The sequence below is a fragment of the Entelurus aequoreus genome, linkage group LG05 (genome assembly GCF_033978785.1).
Source record: "Entelurus aequoreus isolate RoL-2023_Sb linkage group LG05, RoL_Eaeq_v1.1, whole genome shotgun sequence".
In the NCBI taxonomy this organism is placed as follows: Eukaryota; Metazoa; Chordata; class Actinopteri; order Syngnathiformes; family Syngnathidae; genus Entelurus; species Entelurus aequoreus.
In genome coordinates, this window is record NC_084735.1 from 927806 (window position 1) to 942805 (window position 15000).

The 15000-nt window shown below is 33.9% G+C and overlaps 1 protein-coding gene across 1 annotated transcript in view; it reads right to left on the reverse strand.

Moving 5' to 3' along the window:
- LOC133649511 (FRAS1-related extracellular matrix protein 2-like) overlaps positions 1-15000 on the reverse strand; it is a 112360-nt gene that overhangs the window by 23856 nt on the left and 73504 nt on the right. The window contains exons 7-14 of the mRNA XM_062046100.1: positions 14962-15000; positions 14680-14889; positions 11376-11573; positions 11119-11283; positions 9740-9922; positions 6196-6326; positions 5437-5595; positions 1-177 (exon numbers count right to left, since the gene is read on the reverse strand). The exon at positions 1-177 is cut by the window's left edge and continues 116 nt beyond it; the exon at positions 14962-15000 is cut by the window's right edge and continues 111 nt beyond it. Of these exons, the coding sequence (XP_061902084.1) occupies positions 1-177; positions 5437-5595; positions 6196-6326; positions 9740-9922; positions 11119-11283; positions 11376-11573; positions 14680-14889; positions 14962-15000 (1262 nt within the window). The remainder of the gene's footprint in view (positions 178-5436; positions 5596-6195; positions 6327-9739; positions 9923-11118; positions 11284-11375; positions 11574-14679; positions 14890-14961) is intronic.

Here is a 15000-nt window from a genome sequence, read left to right on the forward strand (position 1 = left end):
GACCGAGTCCAGCGTGATGGTCTTGGAGGAGGTGAAGAAGGTGTCCAAGTCCACCTCCCTCATGGGGCTGGCGGGGGAGCTGACCAGCCAGCGGTACCTGGTCAAGGTGTCGTTGATGCGCTCGCTGACGCAGATGGAGGCGGTCTTGCCGTAGTCCACGTGTCTGCTGCTGCAGGCCTGCGGGACGAGGACGCTCCATCAGGACCTGACCATGGTTTTTGCTGCTGACGTTTAGAATTACAAGACTTTGAAGAGCCTGCAGGCGCCGCACTGAAATCCTCGCTTGTGACAAGACCGCTTGGTTTCTTCTCCCCAGGGGCGCACCCCCCCCCCCCACCCCCCCCCCCCAGCCCCCCCCACACCCCCCCACACACCCCACACACACACACACACACACACACACACACACACACACACACACACACACACACACACACACACACACACACACACACACACACACACACACACACACACACACACACACACACACACACACACGCGTGTCACACAACATCCATGGAGTGGAAGCGACTCTCCAGTGTATAAAAAGAGGATACTAGAAGATCAGGTAAATGTTGTTGATGAAAGGTGGCAAAAATAAGCAACAACATCAGAAGTAATAAAGTGGTGATGCGCATGAAGGCTGCAGGTGGCCATTATTGTAGTCATCTGTCCATCAGCTTGGTCCATTAATTGATTAATTTATAATAGTATTTACTTTCTTTTATTTAACTTCCAGTAAACTTAATTGACTTATTATTTACTTTCTTTTACTTTTATTGACCTCCTATTTGACTTTTTTATTTTCTATTTGCCTTTTACCTTCTATTTGACTTGTTGGACCTTCTAAACGTTTCTATTGTAACCTAATATTACCTTCTATTTACCTTATATTCATTTGTATTTACTACTTTTACCTTCTTTTACCTTCTATTTACCTTCTTTTACCTTCTATTTAACCTTTTCTAACCTTGTATTATCTTTGATTTACTTTCTATACATTTTTCTTCATTACTTTTACCTTTTATTTACCTCTTTATTTACTTCTTTTTATCACTCTTGTACCTTTAATTTACTTCCTTTACACTCCATTCACCTTCTTTTACCTTTTATTTACCTTTTTCACCATCTTTCACATTTTATGTACCTTCTATTCACCTTCTTTTACCTTTTATTTACCTTTTTCACCATCTTTTACCTTTTATGTACCTTCTAATCACCTTCTTTTACCTTTTATTTAACTTGTTCATCTTCTATTTACACTTGTTTGACATTCTATTGACCTTCTTTTGCATTCTATTGAACTTGTTTTATCTTCCATTTAACTTTCTTTAACCTTCTTTTACCTTTTATTTACCTTCTTTTCACTATTATTGACAATTTTTACCTTCTACTTACTTTCTCTTATTCTTCTTGTACCTTTAATTAACTCCTTTTACACTCTATTTACCTTATTTTATCTTTTATTTATCTTTTTCACCATCTTTTATTTACCTTCTATTCACCTTCTTTCACCTTTTATTTAACTGTTATATCTTCAATTTACATTTTTTGTTTACATTCTATTGACCTTCTTTTACCTTTTTTACCTTCTATTTAACTTTTTTTAACCTTCTTTTACCTTTTACTTACCTTCTTTATACGATTAATTATTACTTTTACCTTCTTTTACCTTTTATTTACCTTCTATTCACCTTCTTTTACCTTTTATTTAAGTTTTTAATCTTCTATTTATATTTTTTTACATTCTGTGGACCTTCTTTTACATTCTATTTAATGTTTTTTAACCTTCCTTTACCTTTTATTTACCTTATTTTCACTATTATTTACTACTTTTACCTTATTATTTACGTTCCTTGAACAATTTTTTTCACCTTCTATTTACCTCCTCTTAATTTTCTTGTACCTTTAATTAACTTCATTTACACTCTATATTCCTTATTTCACCTTTTATTTACCCTTTTCACCATCTTTTACCTTTTATGTACCTTCTATTCACCTTATTTGACCTTTTATTTAATTTTTTAATCTTTTATTTACAATTTGTTTTACATTCTATTGAACTTGTTTTACTTTCTATTTAACTTTTTTTTAACCTTCTTTTACTTTTTATTTGCCTTCCTTTCGGTATTAATTACTACTTTTACCTTCTTTTACCATTTATTTACCTCCTTTTTTCCTTATTGTACCTTTAATTTACTTCCTTTACACTCTATTTACCTTATTTTACCTTTTATCTCCCCTTTCACCTTCTTTTACCTATTATTTACCTTGTATTCACCTTCTTTTACCTTTTATTTAACTTTTTAATTTTCCTTTACCATTTTTTTTATATTCTGTGGACCTTCTTTTACATTCTATTTAATGTTTTTTTAACATTCCTACCTTTTTAATACCTTATTTTCACTATTATTTACTACTTTTAACAATTTTTTTACCTTCTATTTACCTCTTCTTAATTTTCTTGTATCTTTAATTAACTTCTTTTACACTCTATTTTCCTTATTTTAACTTTTATTTACCCTTTTCACCATATTTTACCTTTTATGTACCTTCTATTCACCTTATTTGACCTTTTATTTAACTTTTTCATCTTCTATTTCCTTTTTTTTTTACATTCTATTGACCTTCTTTAACATTCTATTGAACTTGTTTTACTTTCTATTGAACTTTTTTAACCTTCTTTTACTTTTTATTTGCCTTTCTTTCGCTATTAATTACCACTTTTACCTTCTTTTACCATTTATTTACCTCATTTTTTCCTTATTGTACCTTTAATTTACTTCCTTTACACTCTATTGACCTTATTTGACCTTTTATCTACCCTTTCACCTTCTTTTACCTTTTATTTACCTTATAGTCACCTTCTTTTACCCTTTATTTCCCTTTTTAATCTTATATTTAAATTTTTTTTACATTCTGTGACCCTTCTTTTACATTCTATTTAATGTTTTTTAACCTTCCTTTACATTTTATTTACCTTATTTTCACTATTATTTACTACCTTTACCTTATGATTTATTTTTACCTTATTATTTACGTTCTTTTAACAATTTTTTTTTCACCTTTTCACCTTCTTGTACCTTTAATTAACTTCTTTTACACTCTATGTTTCCTTATTTCACCTTTTATTTACCCTTTTCACCATCTTTTACCTTCTATGTACCTTCTATTCACCTTATTTGACCTTTTATTTAACTTTTTCATCTTCTATTTACAATTTTTTTTACATTCTATTGACCTTCTTTAACATTCTATTTAACTTGTTTTACCTTCTATTGAACTTTTTTAACCTTCTTTTACTTTTTATTTGCCTTTCTTTCGCTATTAATTTCTACTTTTACCTTCTTTTACCATTTATTTACCTCATTTTTTCCTTATTGTACCTTTAATTTACTTCCTTTACACTCTATTGACCTTATTTGACCTTTTATCTACCCTTTCACCTTCTTTTACCTTTTATTTACCTTATAGTCACCTTCTTTTACCCTTTATTTCACTTTTTAATCTTATATTTAAATTTTTTTTGACATTCTGTGGACCTTCTTTTACATTCTATTTAATGTTTTTTAACCTTCCTTTACATTTTATTTACCTTATTTTCACTATTATTTACTACCTTTACCTTATGATTTACTTTTACCTTATTATTTACGTTCTTTTAACAATTTTTTTTTCACCTTCTTGTATCTTTAATTAACTTCTTTTACACTCTATATTTCCTTATTTCACCTTTTATTTACCCTTTTCACCATCTTTTACCTTTTATGTACCTTCTATTCACCTTATTTGACCTTTTATTTAACTTTTTCATCTTCTATTTACAATTTTTTTTACATTCTATTGACCTTCTTTAACATTCTTTGTAACTTGTTTTACCTTCTATTGAACTTTTTTAACCTTCTTTTACTTTTTATTTGCCTTTCTTTCGCTATTAATTACTACTTTTACCTTCTTTTACCATTTATTTACCTCATTTTTTCCTTATTGTACCTTTAATTTACTTCCTTTACACTCTATTGACCTTATTTTACCTTTTATCTACCCTTTCACCTTCTTTTACCTTTTATTTACCTTATAGTCACCTTCTTTTACCCTTTATTTCACTTTTTAATCTTCTATTTAAATTTTTTTTTACATTCTGTGACCCTTCTTTTACATTCTATTTAATGTTTTTTAACCTTCCTTTACATTTTATTTACCTTATTTTCACTATTATTTACTACCTTTACCTTATGATTTACTTTTACCTTATTATTTACGTTCTTTTAACAATTTTTTTTTCACCTTCTTGTATCTTTAATTAACTTCTTTTACACTCTATATTTCCTTATTTCACCTTTTATTTACCCTTTTCACCATCTTTTACCTTTTATGTACCTTCTATTCACCTTATTTGACCTTTTATTTAACTTTTTCATCTTCTATTTACAATTTTTTTTACATTCTATTGACCTTCTTTAACATTCTTTGTAACTTGTTTTACCTTCTATTGAACTTTTTTAACCTTCTTTTACTTTTTATTTGCCTTTCTTTCGCTATTAATTACTACTTTTACCTTCTTTTACCATTTATTTACCTCATTTTTTCCTTATTGTACCTTTAATTTACTTCCTTTACACTCTATTGACCTTATTTGACCTTTTATCTACCCTTTCACCTTCTTTTACCTTTTATTTACCTTATAGTCACCTTCTTTTACCCTTTATTTCACTTTTTAATCTTCTATTTAAATTTTTTTTTACATTCTGTGGACCTTCTTTTACATTCTATTTAATGTTTTTTAACCTTCCTTTACATTTATTTACCTTATTTTCATTATTATTGACTACCTTTACCTTATTATTTACTTTTACCTTATTATTTATGTTCTTTTGACAATTTTTTTTCACCTTTTCACCTTCTTGTATCTTTAATTAACTTCTTTTACACTCTATGTTTCCTTATTTCACCTTTTATTTACCCTTTTCACCATCTTTTACCTTCTATGTACCTTCGATTCACCTTATTTGACCTTTTATTTAACTTTTTCATCTTCTATTTACAATTTTTTTTACATTCAATTGACCTTCTTTAACATTCTTTTTAACTTGTTTTACCTTCTATTGAACTTTTTTAACCTTGTTTTACCTTTTATTTACCTTATTTTCAATATTAATTACTACTTGTACCTTCTATTTACCTCCTTTTATCCTTCTTGTACCTTTTATTTACTTCAATTACACTCCATTTACTTTATTTGACCTTTTATCTACCTTTATCACCTTCTTTTACCCCTTTTTTCCACTTTTGTAACATTTACTTGACTTTTATGACCTTGAATTGACCTTCTATTGACCTTCTTTAACGTATTAGATGAATGGTTATTCATAGAGGATTGGTGGAAGTGACACCAGACAATGATCCACAGAAGACAATTAAAGGTGTGCTGACCGTCACACAGACCACAGGGTAGCCAGCAGGCGGGTGAGCGCCACCCGGTGGGCGGGCGTGGTGGTCGTAGTGGAGCAGCGACACCACGCGGGGCAAAGAGGGGAAGGTGACGTCGGCCATGCTGGTGGTCTCCTCGATGTAGACCATCACTTTGCTCACCTGAGGGTAAAAACACACCAACGTGCTGCAATGAAAAAGATGCTAAAAGCAACACAAAGTACATCAACATATGATCAAATATCACAAATAAGTGTGACGTTTTTCTAGTTTTTTTTGTCCAAAATCCATGATGGTACAAACCCAGAATTTAAAAAAAAATTTGACCTAAAAATAACTTAAATTTAAAATAATTGTATATTTTTTTAGTTTGTTTTATTTTGAAAAAAATACAATTATATTTCTTTTTGTTTTGCTTAAATGTAGAACCTTATTTGATCAATAATGTATATTTGTTCCTTATGCAAACTCTAATATTGATTAAGTAAAAAAAAAAAAAAAAGACATTTTACCTCAAACTTATTCCCAGCCCCTTCCTGCTCCATCATTGATAAAAAAAACATATTGGCAAATGTTAGTAGCTTTAGTAGTTTTAGCACATGTCTAACATGAAAGCAATGGTTGTGAGTTTGAATCCTGATCAGATTTGTGTTTTAATGATGTTAACGTGTGTGTGTGTGTGTGTGTGTGTGTGTGTGTGTGTGTGTGTGTGTGTGTGTGTGTGTGTGTGTGTGTGTGTGTGTGTGTGTGTTGATTGCTAACCTGAGTTTCGGCCACCATGTTGTCGTCGGGTTTCAGGTGCAGCGTGAAAGCTTCCCTCATCTCCCGCACGTCGTCGTACAAAACCTCCACCTGCACCACCTTCTCCTTGTCACCCCGCCTGAACTCCACGTCTGCACACACACACACACACACACACACACACACACACACACACACACACACACACACACACACACACACACACACACACACACACACACACACACACACACACACACACACACACACACACACACACACACACACACAGGCGTGCATCAGAGGACGATTCTATTTTTGTTGTTTGATTAATCGAGTAATCTGTCCATCAGGTTGATCGATTAATCGAGTAATCTATCCATCAGGTTGATCGATTAATCGAGTAATCTATCCATCAGGTTGTTCAATTAATCGAGTAATCTATCCATTAGGTTGTTTGATTAATCTTCTTCGATTAATTAAGTAATCTGTCTATCAGGTTGTTCTATTAATCGAGTAATCTATCCATCAAGTTGTTCGCTTAATAGAGTTATCTGTCCATCAGATTGTTTGATTAATCGATTAATCTATCCATCAGGTTGTTCGATTAATCGAGTAATCTATCCATCAAGTTATTCGATTAATCAAGTAATTTAGCCATCGGGTTGTTCAATTAATTAAGTAATCTATCCATCAGGTTTTTTGATTAATCGAGTAATCTATCCAAAAGGTTGTTCGATTATCGAGTAATCTTTTCATCAGGTTGTTCGATTAATTGAGTAATCTATCCACCAGGTTGTTCGATTAATCGAGTAATCTATCCATCAGGTTGTTCGATTAATTGAGTAATCTATCCACCAGGTTGTTTGATTAATCGAGTAATATATCCATCAGGTTGTTTGATTAATCGAGTAATCCATCCATCCATTCTATTTTTCTATTTATTCATAAACAGTGTTCAAAAAATGACTTTCGAAAAGTAATGAGTTACAGTTACTTGTTACTTTAACAAAAAAGTAATTGAATTACTAACAGAATTACTCTTTAATAAATGTAATTAATTACTAGGGAAATTAATTGATACCTTATTTGAAAATTACAACTTTATAGATGTATATTACAACTTTATAGATGTATAGTACAACTTTATAGATGTATATTACAACTATTTAGATGAATATTACAACTTTATAGATGTATAGTACAACTTTATAGATGTATATTACAACTATTTAGATGAATATTACAACTTTATAGATGTATAGTACAACTTTATAGAGGTATATTACAACTTTATAGATGTATATTACAACTTTATAGATGTATATTGCAACTTTATAGATGTATATTACAACTTTATATATGTATATTACAACTATTTAGATGTATATTACAACTTTATAGAGGTATATTACAACTTTATAGACGTATAATACAACTTTATAGATGTACAATACAACTTTTTAGATGAATATTACAACTTTATAGACCAGTGTTGAGCTAAATAGCTTATGTAGCTCATTGGTTACCTAAATTAAGAATATACAAAAACATGCAATAAAAGTATACTAGAGCATGTAATCAAATTAGGAAAAGTCCTAAAATGTCCTTTCATTAACACTTACTTGTACATTAAAATGACACCTCTCCTCTACATCAGAACTAGACAACATGTAATATTGTAAACATGACACCTCTCCTCTACATCAGAACTAGACAACATGTAATATTGTAAACATGACACCTCTCCTCTACATCAGAACTAGACAACATGTAATATTGTAAACATGACACCTCTCCTCTACATCAGAACTAGACAACATGTAATATTGTAAACATGACACCTCTCCTCTACATCAGAACTAGACAACATGTAATATTGTAGACATGACACCTCTCCTCTACATCAGAACTAGACAACATGTAATATTGTAAACATGACACCTCTCCTCTACATCAGAACTAGACAACATGTAATATTGTAGACATGACACCTCTCCTCTACATCAGAACTAGACAACATGTAATATTGTAAACATGACACCTCTCCTCTACATCAGAACTAGACAACATGTAATATTGTAAACATGACACCTCTCCTCTACATCAGAACTAGACAACATGTAATATTGTAAACATGACACCTCTCCTCTACATCAGAACTAGACAACATGTAATATTGTAGACATGACACCTCTCCTCTACATCAGAACTAGACAACATGTAATATTGTAAACATGACACCTCTCCTCTACATCAGAACTAGACAACATGTAATATTGTAGACATGACACCTCTCCTCTACATCAGAACTAGACAACATGTAATATTGTAAACATGACACCTCTCCTCTACATCAGAACTAGACAACATGTAATATTGTAAACATGACACCTCTCCTCTACATCAGAACTAGACAACATGTAATATTGTAAACATGACACCTCTCCTCTACATCAGAACTAGACAACATGTAATATTGTAAACATGACACCTCTCCTCTACATCAGAACTAGACAACATGTAATATTGTAAACATGACACCTCTCCTCTACATCAGAACTAGACAACATGTAATATTGTAAACATGACACCTCTCCTCTACATCAGAACTAGACAACATGTAATATTGTAGACATGACACCTCTCCTCTACATCAGAACTAGACAACATGTAATATTGTAGACATGACACCTCTCCTCTACATCAGAACTAGACAACATGTAATATTGTAAACATGACACCTCTCCTCTACATCAGAACTAGACAACATGTAATATTGTAAACATGACACCTCTCCTCTACATCAGAACTAGACAACATGTAATATTGTAAACATGACACCTCTCCTCTACATCAGAACTAGACAACATGTAATATTGTAAACATGACACCTCTCCTCTACATCAGAACTAGACAACATGTAATATTGTAGACATGACACCTCTCCTCTACATCAGAACTAGACAACATGTAATATTGTAAACATGACACCTCTCCTCTACATCAGAACTAGACAACATGTAATATTGTAAACATGACACCTCTCCTCTACATCAGAACTAGACAACATGTAATATTGTAGACATGACACCTCTCCTCTACATCAGAACTAGACAACATGTAATATTGTAAACATGACACCTCTCCTCTACATCAGAACTAGACAACATGTAATATTGTAAACATGACACCTCTCCTCTACATCAGAACTAGACAACATGTAATATTGTAAACATGACACCTCTCCTCTACATCAGAACTAGACAACATGTAATATTGTAGACATGACACCTCTCCTCTACATCAGAACTAGACAACATGTAATATTGTAAACATGACACCTCTCCTCTACATCAGAACTAGACAACATGTAATATTGTAAACAACCAGCAGGATTTTACAGACACACCTTACAGCTTACAACAACATCAAGATCTTGGCCTCACTTCCTTTTATGCACCGCCACAATAAAAGAGAAATAGTCGCTAATAAATACATTAGTGATTAGTGATCATAGAACTGAAAAAGTGTTGGTGCCACCAAAGAGCGTTGTTGGACTCACCTCGGGACACGGGGTGGTAGTCCTCCCCCGACACGGCCGAGCCGTCTTTGGTGTGAACTCGCACCACGGCCACCTGGGTGGTGTCACCCAGCCGCAGCAACGGGATCCTCACCGTCGCCACGGCGCCCGCCTCCTTGGGCTCGCTGATGCTGAACTTGGTCTCCGAGAAGCGGATGATGGGTTCTAGGGATGGAGCGAGGACTTGGACATCAAGCTGGTCCTCAAGGAACCTCGTTATGAGATAGCATAGCTCCGCTTATAGCGGGCGGACAAATAGTGCACTAATTGCTCAAGTTAGCAGCTAGCACCGCTAATCGCTAGCTGGCAGCTAGTGGCGAACATTGCTATGTAACCACTAGTGGAGCAAAAGGCTAGGTGACAACAAATGGCGTAAATTGTTAGCTAAACACTAGCGGCACAAATTGCTATATAGCAACTAGCGGCACAAATTGATAGCTAACAACTTGTGGCCCAAATTGCTAGCTAACTACGAGTGGCGCAAATTGCTAGCCAAAAGCTAGTGGCGCAAATAGCTAGATAGTGGCGCAAATAGCTAGTTAAAAACTAGTGGCGCAAATTGCTATATAGCAAAGCGCCTCAAATTTATAGCTAACAACTAGTGGCGCTAAATTCCTAGCTAAAAGCTAGTGCCGCAAAATGCTGGGCAACAACATGTGGCGCAAATTGCTAGTTAAAAACTAGCGGCGCAAATTGCTAGAGATCAACTAGCGGAACAGTTCATCGGTTGTTAGCATGTTTCATGCTATCCTCTATCCTCGGACTCATTAAATGTGGTACTTGGTGCAATCTGACTGCTAGCCTGCTAACATTGACACGTAAGCACATTAGCGTTAGCGTGCTGGATTTTCTTAGCTAATTCTACAGGGTATACATCTCAGAGTCATATTCTTGTACTCAACACATGCTAACTTGAACAGGCTAACTTGAACGGGCTAACTTGAACAGGCTAACTTGAACGTGCTAACTTGAACAGGCTAACTTGAACATGCTAACTTGAACAGGCTAACTTGAACATGCTAACTTGAACAGGATAACTTAAACATGCTAACTTGAACAGGATAACTTAAACATGCTAACTTGAACAGGATAACTTGAACATGCTAACTTGAACAGGCTAACTTGAACAGGCTAACTTGAACATGCTAACTTGAACAGGCTAACTTGAACATGCTAACTTGAGCAGGCTAACTTCAACAGGCTAACTTGAACAGGCTAACTTGAACATGCTAACTTCAACAGGCTAACTTGAACAGGCTAACTTGAACAGGCTATACTTGAACATGCTAACTTGAACAGGCTAACTTTAGCATGTAGCATGTTTCTTGCTAACTAGCGCCCCCCGAGTGCCGCTGTCTTACTGTCGGCAGCGTCTTGGATCTTCACCAGCGTCTCCTTCAGGGCCCCCAGCGCGGCCCCAAACCCGGAGTCGCTCTCCGGGCTCCCGAGAACCAGGCGAAACTCCTCCGGGTCCTCGTAGAGCGAGTCGTCCACCAGCGACACCGCGCACGCCTTCTCCGTCTCGCCTGTCAAGGTGTGCAAACCACAGGTGAGCAAGGAAGCAAGGAAGGAAGGAAGGAAGGAAGGAAGGAAGAAAGGAAGGAAGGAAGGTGCCTACCGGGCAGGAAGGTGAGGATTGATGCGTCCGTGTTGGGACGCTCCTCAAAGTCCGAGACCACCTGGGCCGACCCCTGGCGGGTGTAGCAGCGCACGGTGGAGCGCCACCTGAGGTCACCACTGCGGTGCACCGTAACCGCCAGCTGGCCCTCGTGCTCCTGGACGGAGTGCACCGCCTCACGGAACTGAACCTTCGGCACTGCCAGGACGCCACGTGAAGATCACGTGACCAAGGGAGCATTCACGAAGAAAGTTAGCGTGCTAACAGCTAGCATGTGTCAAGTTGTACAGCTGCAAAATCAGCTAAATAAGTTAGCATGCTAACGTGTCAACGACCAAGGTGTATGACTCTAGGAGGTGTACGGCTGTATAATTGTAAAAAAACAAACAAAAAACGTTAGCGTGCTAACAGTTAGCATGTGTCAAGTATCAATTTTTATACATTTTTATCAATTTTTATCAATTTTTATCTTTTTTTTTTACATTTTTATAAATTTATATCAATTTTTTTATCAATTATTATCAATTTTTATCAATTTTTATCAATTATTATCAATTTTTATCAATTTTTATCTATTTTTATCAATTATTATCAATTTTTATCAATTTTTATAATTTTTTTTTACATTTTTATAAATTTATATCAATTTTTATCAATTATTATCAATTTTTATCAATTTTTTGATGGATTTAATTTATAGGTGTACCGCTGCTAAATTGGTTGAAAAATTATCATGCTAATCTTAACATTAAAATGCTAACAGCTAGCATGTGTCAACTACTGAAGTGCATGGCTGTAAAATTGTCACAAAAAAAACGTTAGCGTGCTAACAGTTAGCATGTGTCAAGTATACATTTTTATAAATTTTTATACATTTTTATCATTTTTGTTACATTTTTATAAATTCATATCAATTTTGATCAATTATTATCAATTTTTATCAATTTTTATCAATTTTTTGATGGATTTAATTTACAGGTGTACCGCTGCTAAATTGGATGAAAAAGTTAACATGCTAATCTTAACATTAAAATGCTAACAGGTAGCATTTATTTATTTATTTATTTATTTATTTATTTATTTATCATGTGTCAACTACTGAAGTGTATGGCTGTAAAATGGGCACAAAAAAAAAAGTTAGCGTGCTAACAGTTAGTATCAATTTTTTATACATTTTTATAAATTTTTTGATTGATTTAATTTTTAGGTGTACCGCTGCTAAATTGGCTGAAAAAGTTATCATGCTAATCTTAACATTAAAATGCTAACAGCTAGCATGTGTCAACTACTGAAGTATATGGCTGTAAAATGGGCTAAAAAAAGGTTAGCGTACTAACAGTTAGCATGTGTAAAGTATAAATTTTTATAATTTTTTTTAAATTTTTTAAAATTTTTAACAATTTTTATCAATTCTTATCAATTTTTATCAATTCTAATACATTTTTATCAATTTTTTGATGGATTGAATTTTTAGGTGTACCGCTGCTAAATTCGCTGAAAAAGTTAGCACGCTAATCGTAACATTAAAAATACTAACAGCTAGCACGTGACAACTACTGAAGTGTATGGCTGTAAAGTTGTCCAAAAAAAAAGTTAGCGTGCTAACAGTTAGCATGTGTCAAGTATACATGTTTATACATTTTTATACATTTTTATAAATTTTTATCAATTATTATCAATTTTTATCAATTTTTATCAATTTTTTGATGGATTTAATTTATAGGTGTACCGCTGCTAAATTGGATGAAAAAGTTAACATGCTAATCTTAACATTAAAATACTAACAGGTAGCATTTATTTATTTATTTATTTATTTATCATGTGTCAACTACTGAAGTATATGGCTGTAAAATGGGCTAAAAAAAAAAAAGTTAGCGTGCTAACAGTTAGTATCAATTTTTTTTATAAATTTTTATCAATTTTTTGATTGATTGAATTTTTAGGTGTGCCGCTGCTAAATTGGCTGAAAAATGTGTCATGCTAATCTTAACATTAAAATGCTAACAGCTAGGATGTGTCAACTACTGAAGTATATGGCTGTAAAATGGGCTAAAAAAAGGTTAGCGTGCTAACAGTTAGCATGTGTAAAGTATAAATTTTTTTAAATTTTTAATTTTTTTTAAAAATTTTTAACAATTTTTTATCAATTCTTATCAATTTTAATCAATTCTAATACATTTTTATCAATTTTTTGATGGATTGAATTTTTAGGTGTACCGCTGCTAAATTCGCTGAAAAAGTTAGCACGCTAATCGTAACATTAAAAATACTAACAGCTAGCATGTGACAACTACTGAAGTGTATGGCTGTAAAGTTGTCCAAAAAAAACGTTAGCATGCTAACAGTTAGCATGTGTCAAGTATACATTTTTAGGTGTAACGCTGCTAAATTGGTTGAAAAAGTTATCACGCTAATCTTAACATTAAAATGCTAAGAGCTCGCATGTATCAACTACTGAAGTGTATGGCTGTAAAATTGTCCAAAAAAACCCGTTAGCGTGCTAACAGTTAGCATGTGCCAAGTATCAATTGTTATCAATTTTTTGATTGATCGAATTTTTAGGTGTACCGCTGCTAAATTGGTTGAAAAAGTTATCACGCTAATCTTAACATTAAAATGCTAACAGCTAGCATGTGTCAACTACTGAAGTGCATGGCTGTAAAATTGTCAAAAAAAAAACGTTAGCGTGCTAACAGTTAGCATGTGTCAAGTATACATTTTTATACATTTTTATACATTTTTATCATTTTTTTTACATTTTTATACATTTATATCAATTTTTATCAATTATTATCAATTTGTATAAATTTTTTGATGGATTTAATTTATAGGTGTACCGCTGCTAAATTGGATGAAAAAGTTAACATGCTAATCTTAACATTAAAATGCTAACAGGTAGCATTTATTTATTTATTTATTTATCATGTGTCAACTACTGAAGTATATTGCTGTAAAATGGGCTAAAAAAAAAAAAAGTTAGCGTGCTAACAGTTAGTATCAATTTTTTAAATACATTTTTATCTATTTTTTATAAATTTTTTGATTGATTGAATTTTTAGGTGTGCCGCTGCTAAATTGGCTGAAAAAGTTATCATGCTAATCTTAACATTAAAATGCTAACAGCTAGCATGTGTCAACTACTGAAGTATATGGCTGTAAAATGGGCTAAAAAAAAAAGTTAGCGTGCTAACAGCTAGCATGTGTCAAGTATCAGGTTTTTAAGCCTTTTTTAAAAGCATCCACAGTCTGTGGTGCCCTCAGGTGGTCAGGGAGAGCAGCTGATGTAGTCGGACAAACGACTTACAGTCCGACACTGAGTCGTTGATGAAGACCGTCGCCTTCCCGGGTTCTCCCAGGACGCCGTTGGTCGGCATACGCAGGACCAGGTCAAAGGTCTCCGGCCCCTCCAGCTCGGGCTTACCCAGGTCATCCAGGAGGTCGACCCTGAAGGTTAGCACGCTGACGCCCGGGGCGAAGTCCAGGTTGCGACTGACGCCCACGTAGTCCACGCCGGCTGACGACAAAGTTGGGACAACGTCGGCGGAGAAAGTTTTTGACATCCGACAATCCAGACCTGGGACCTCACCTTCCGCGGAGGCCGGCTCGGATTTACGAGAGCGAACGG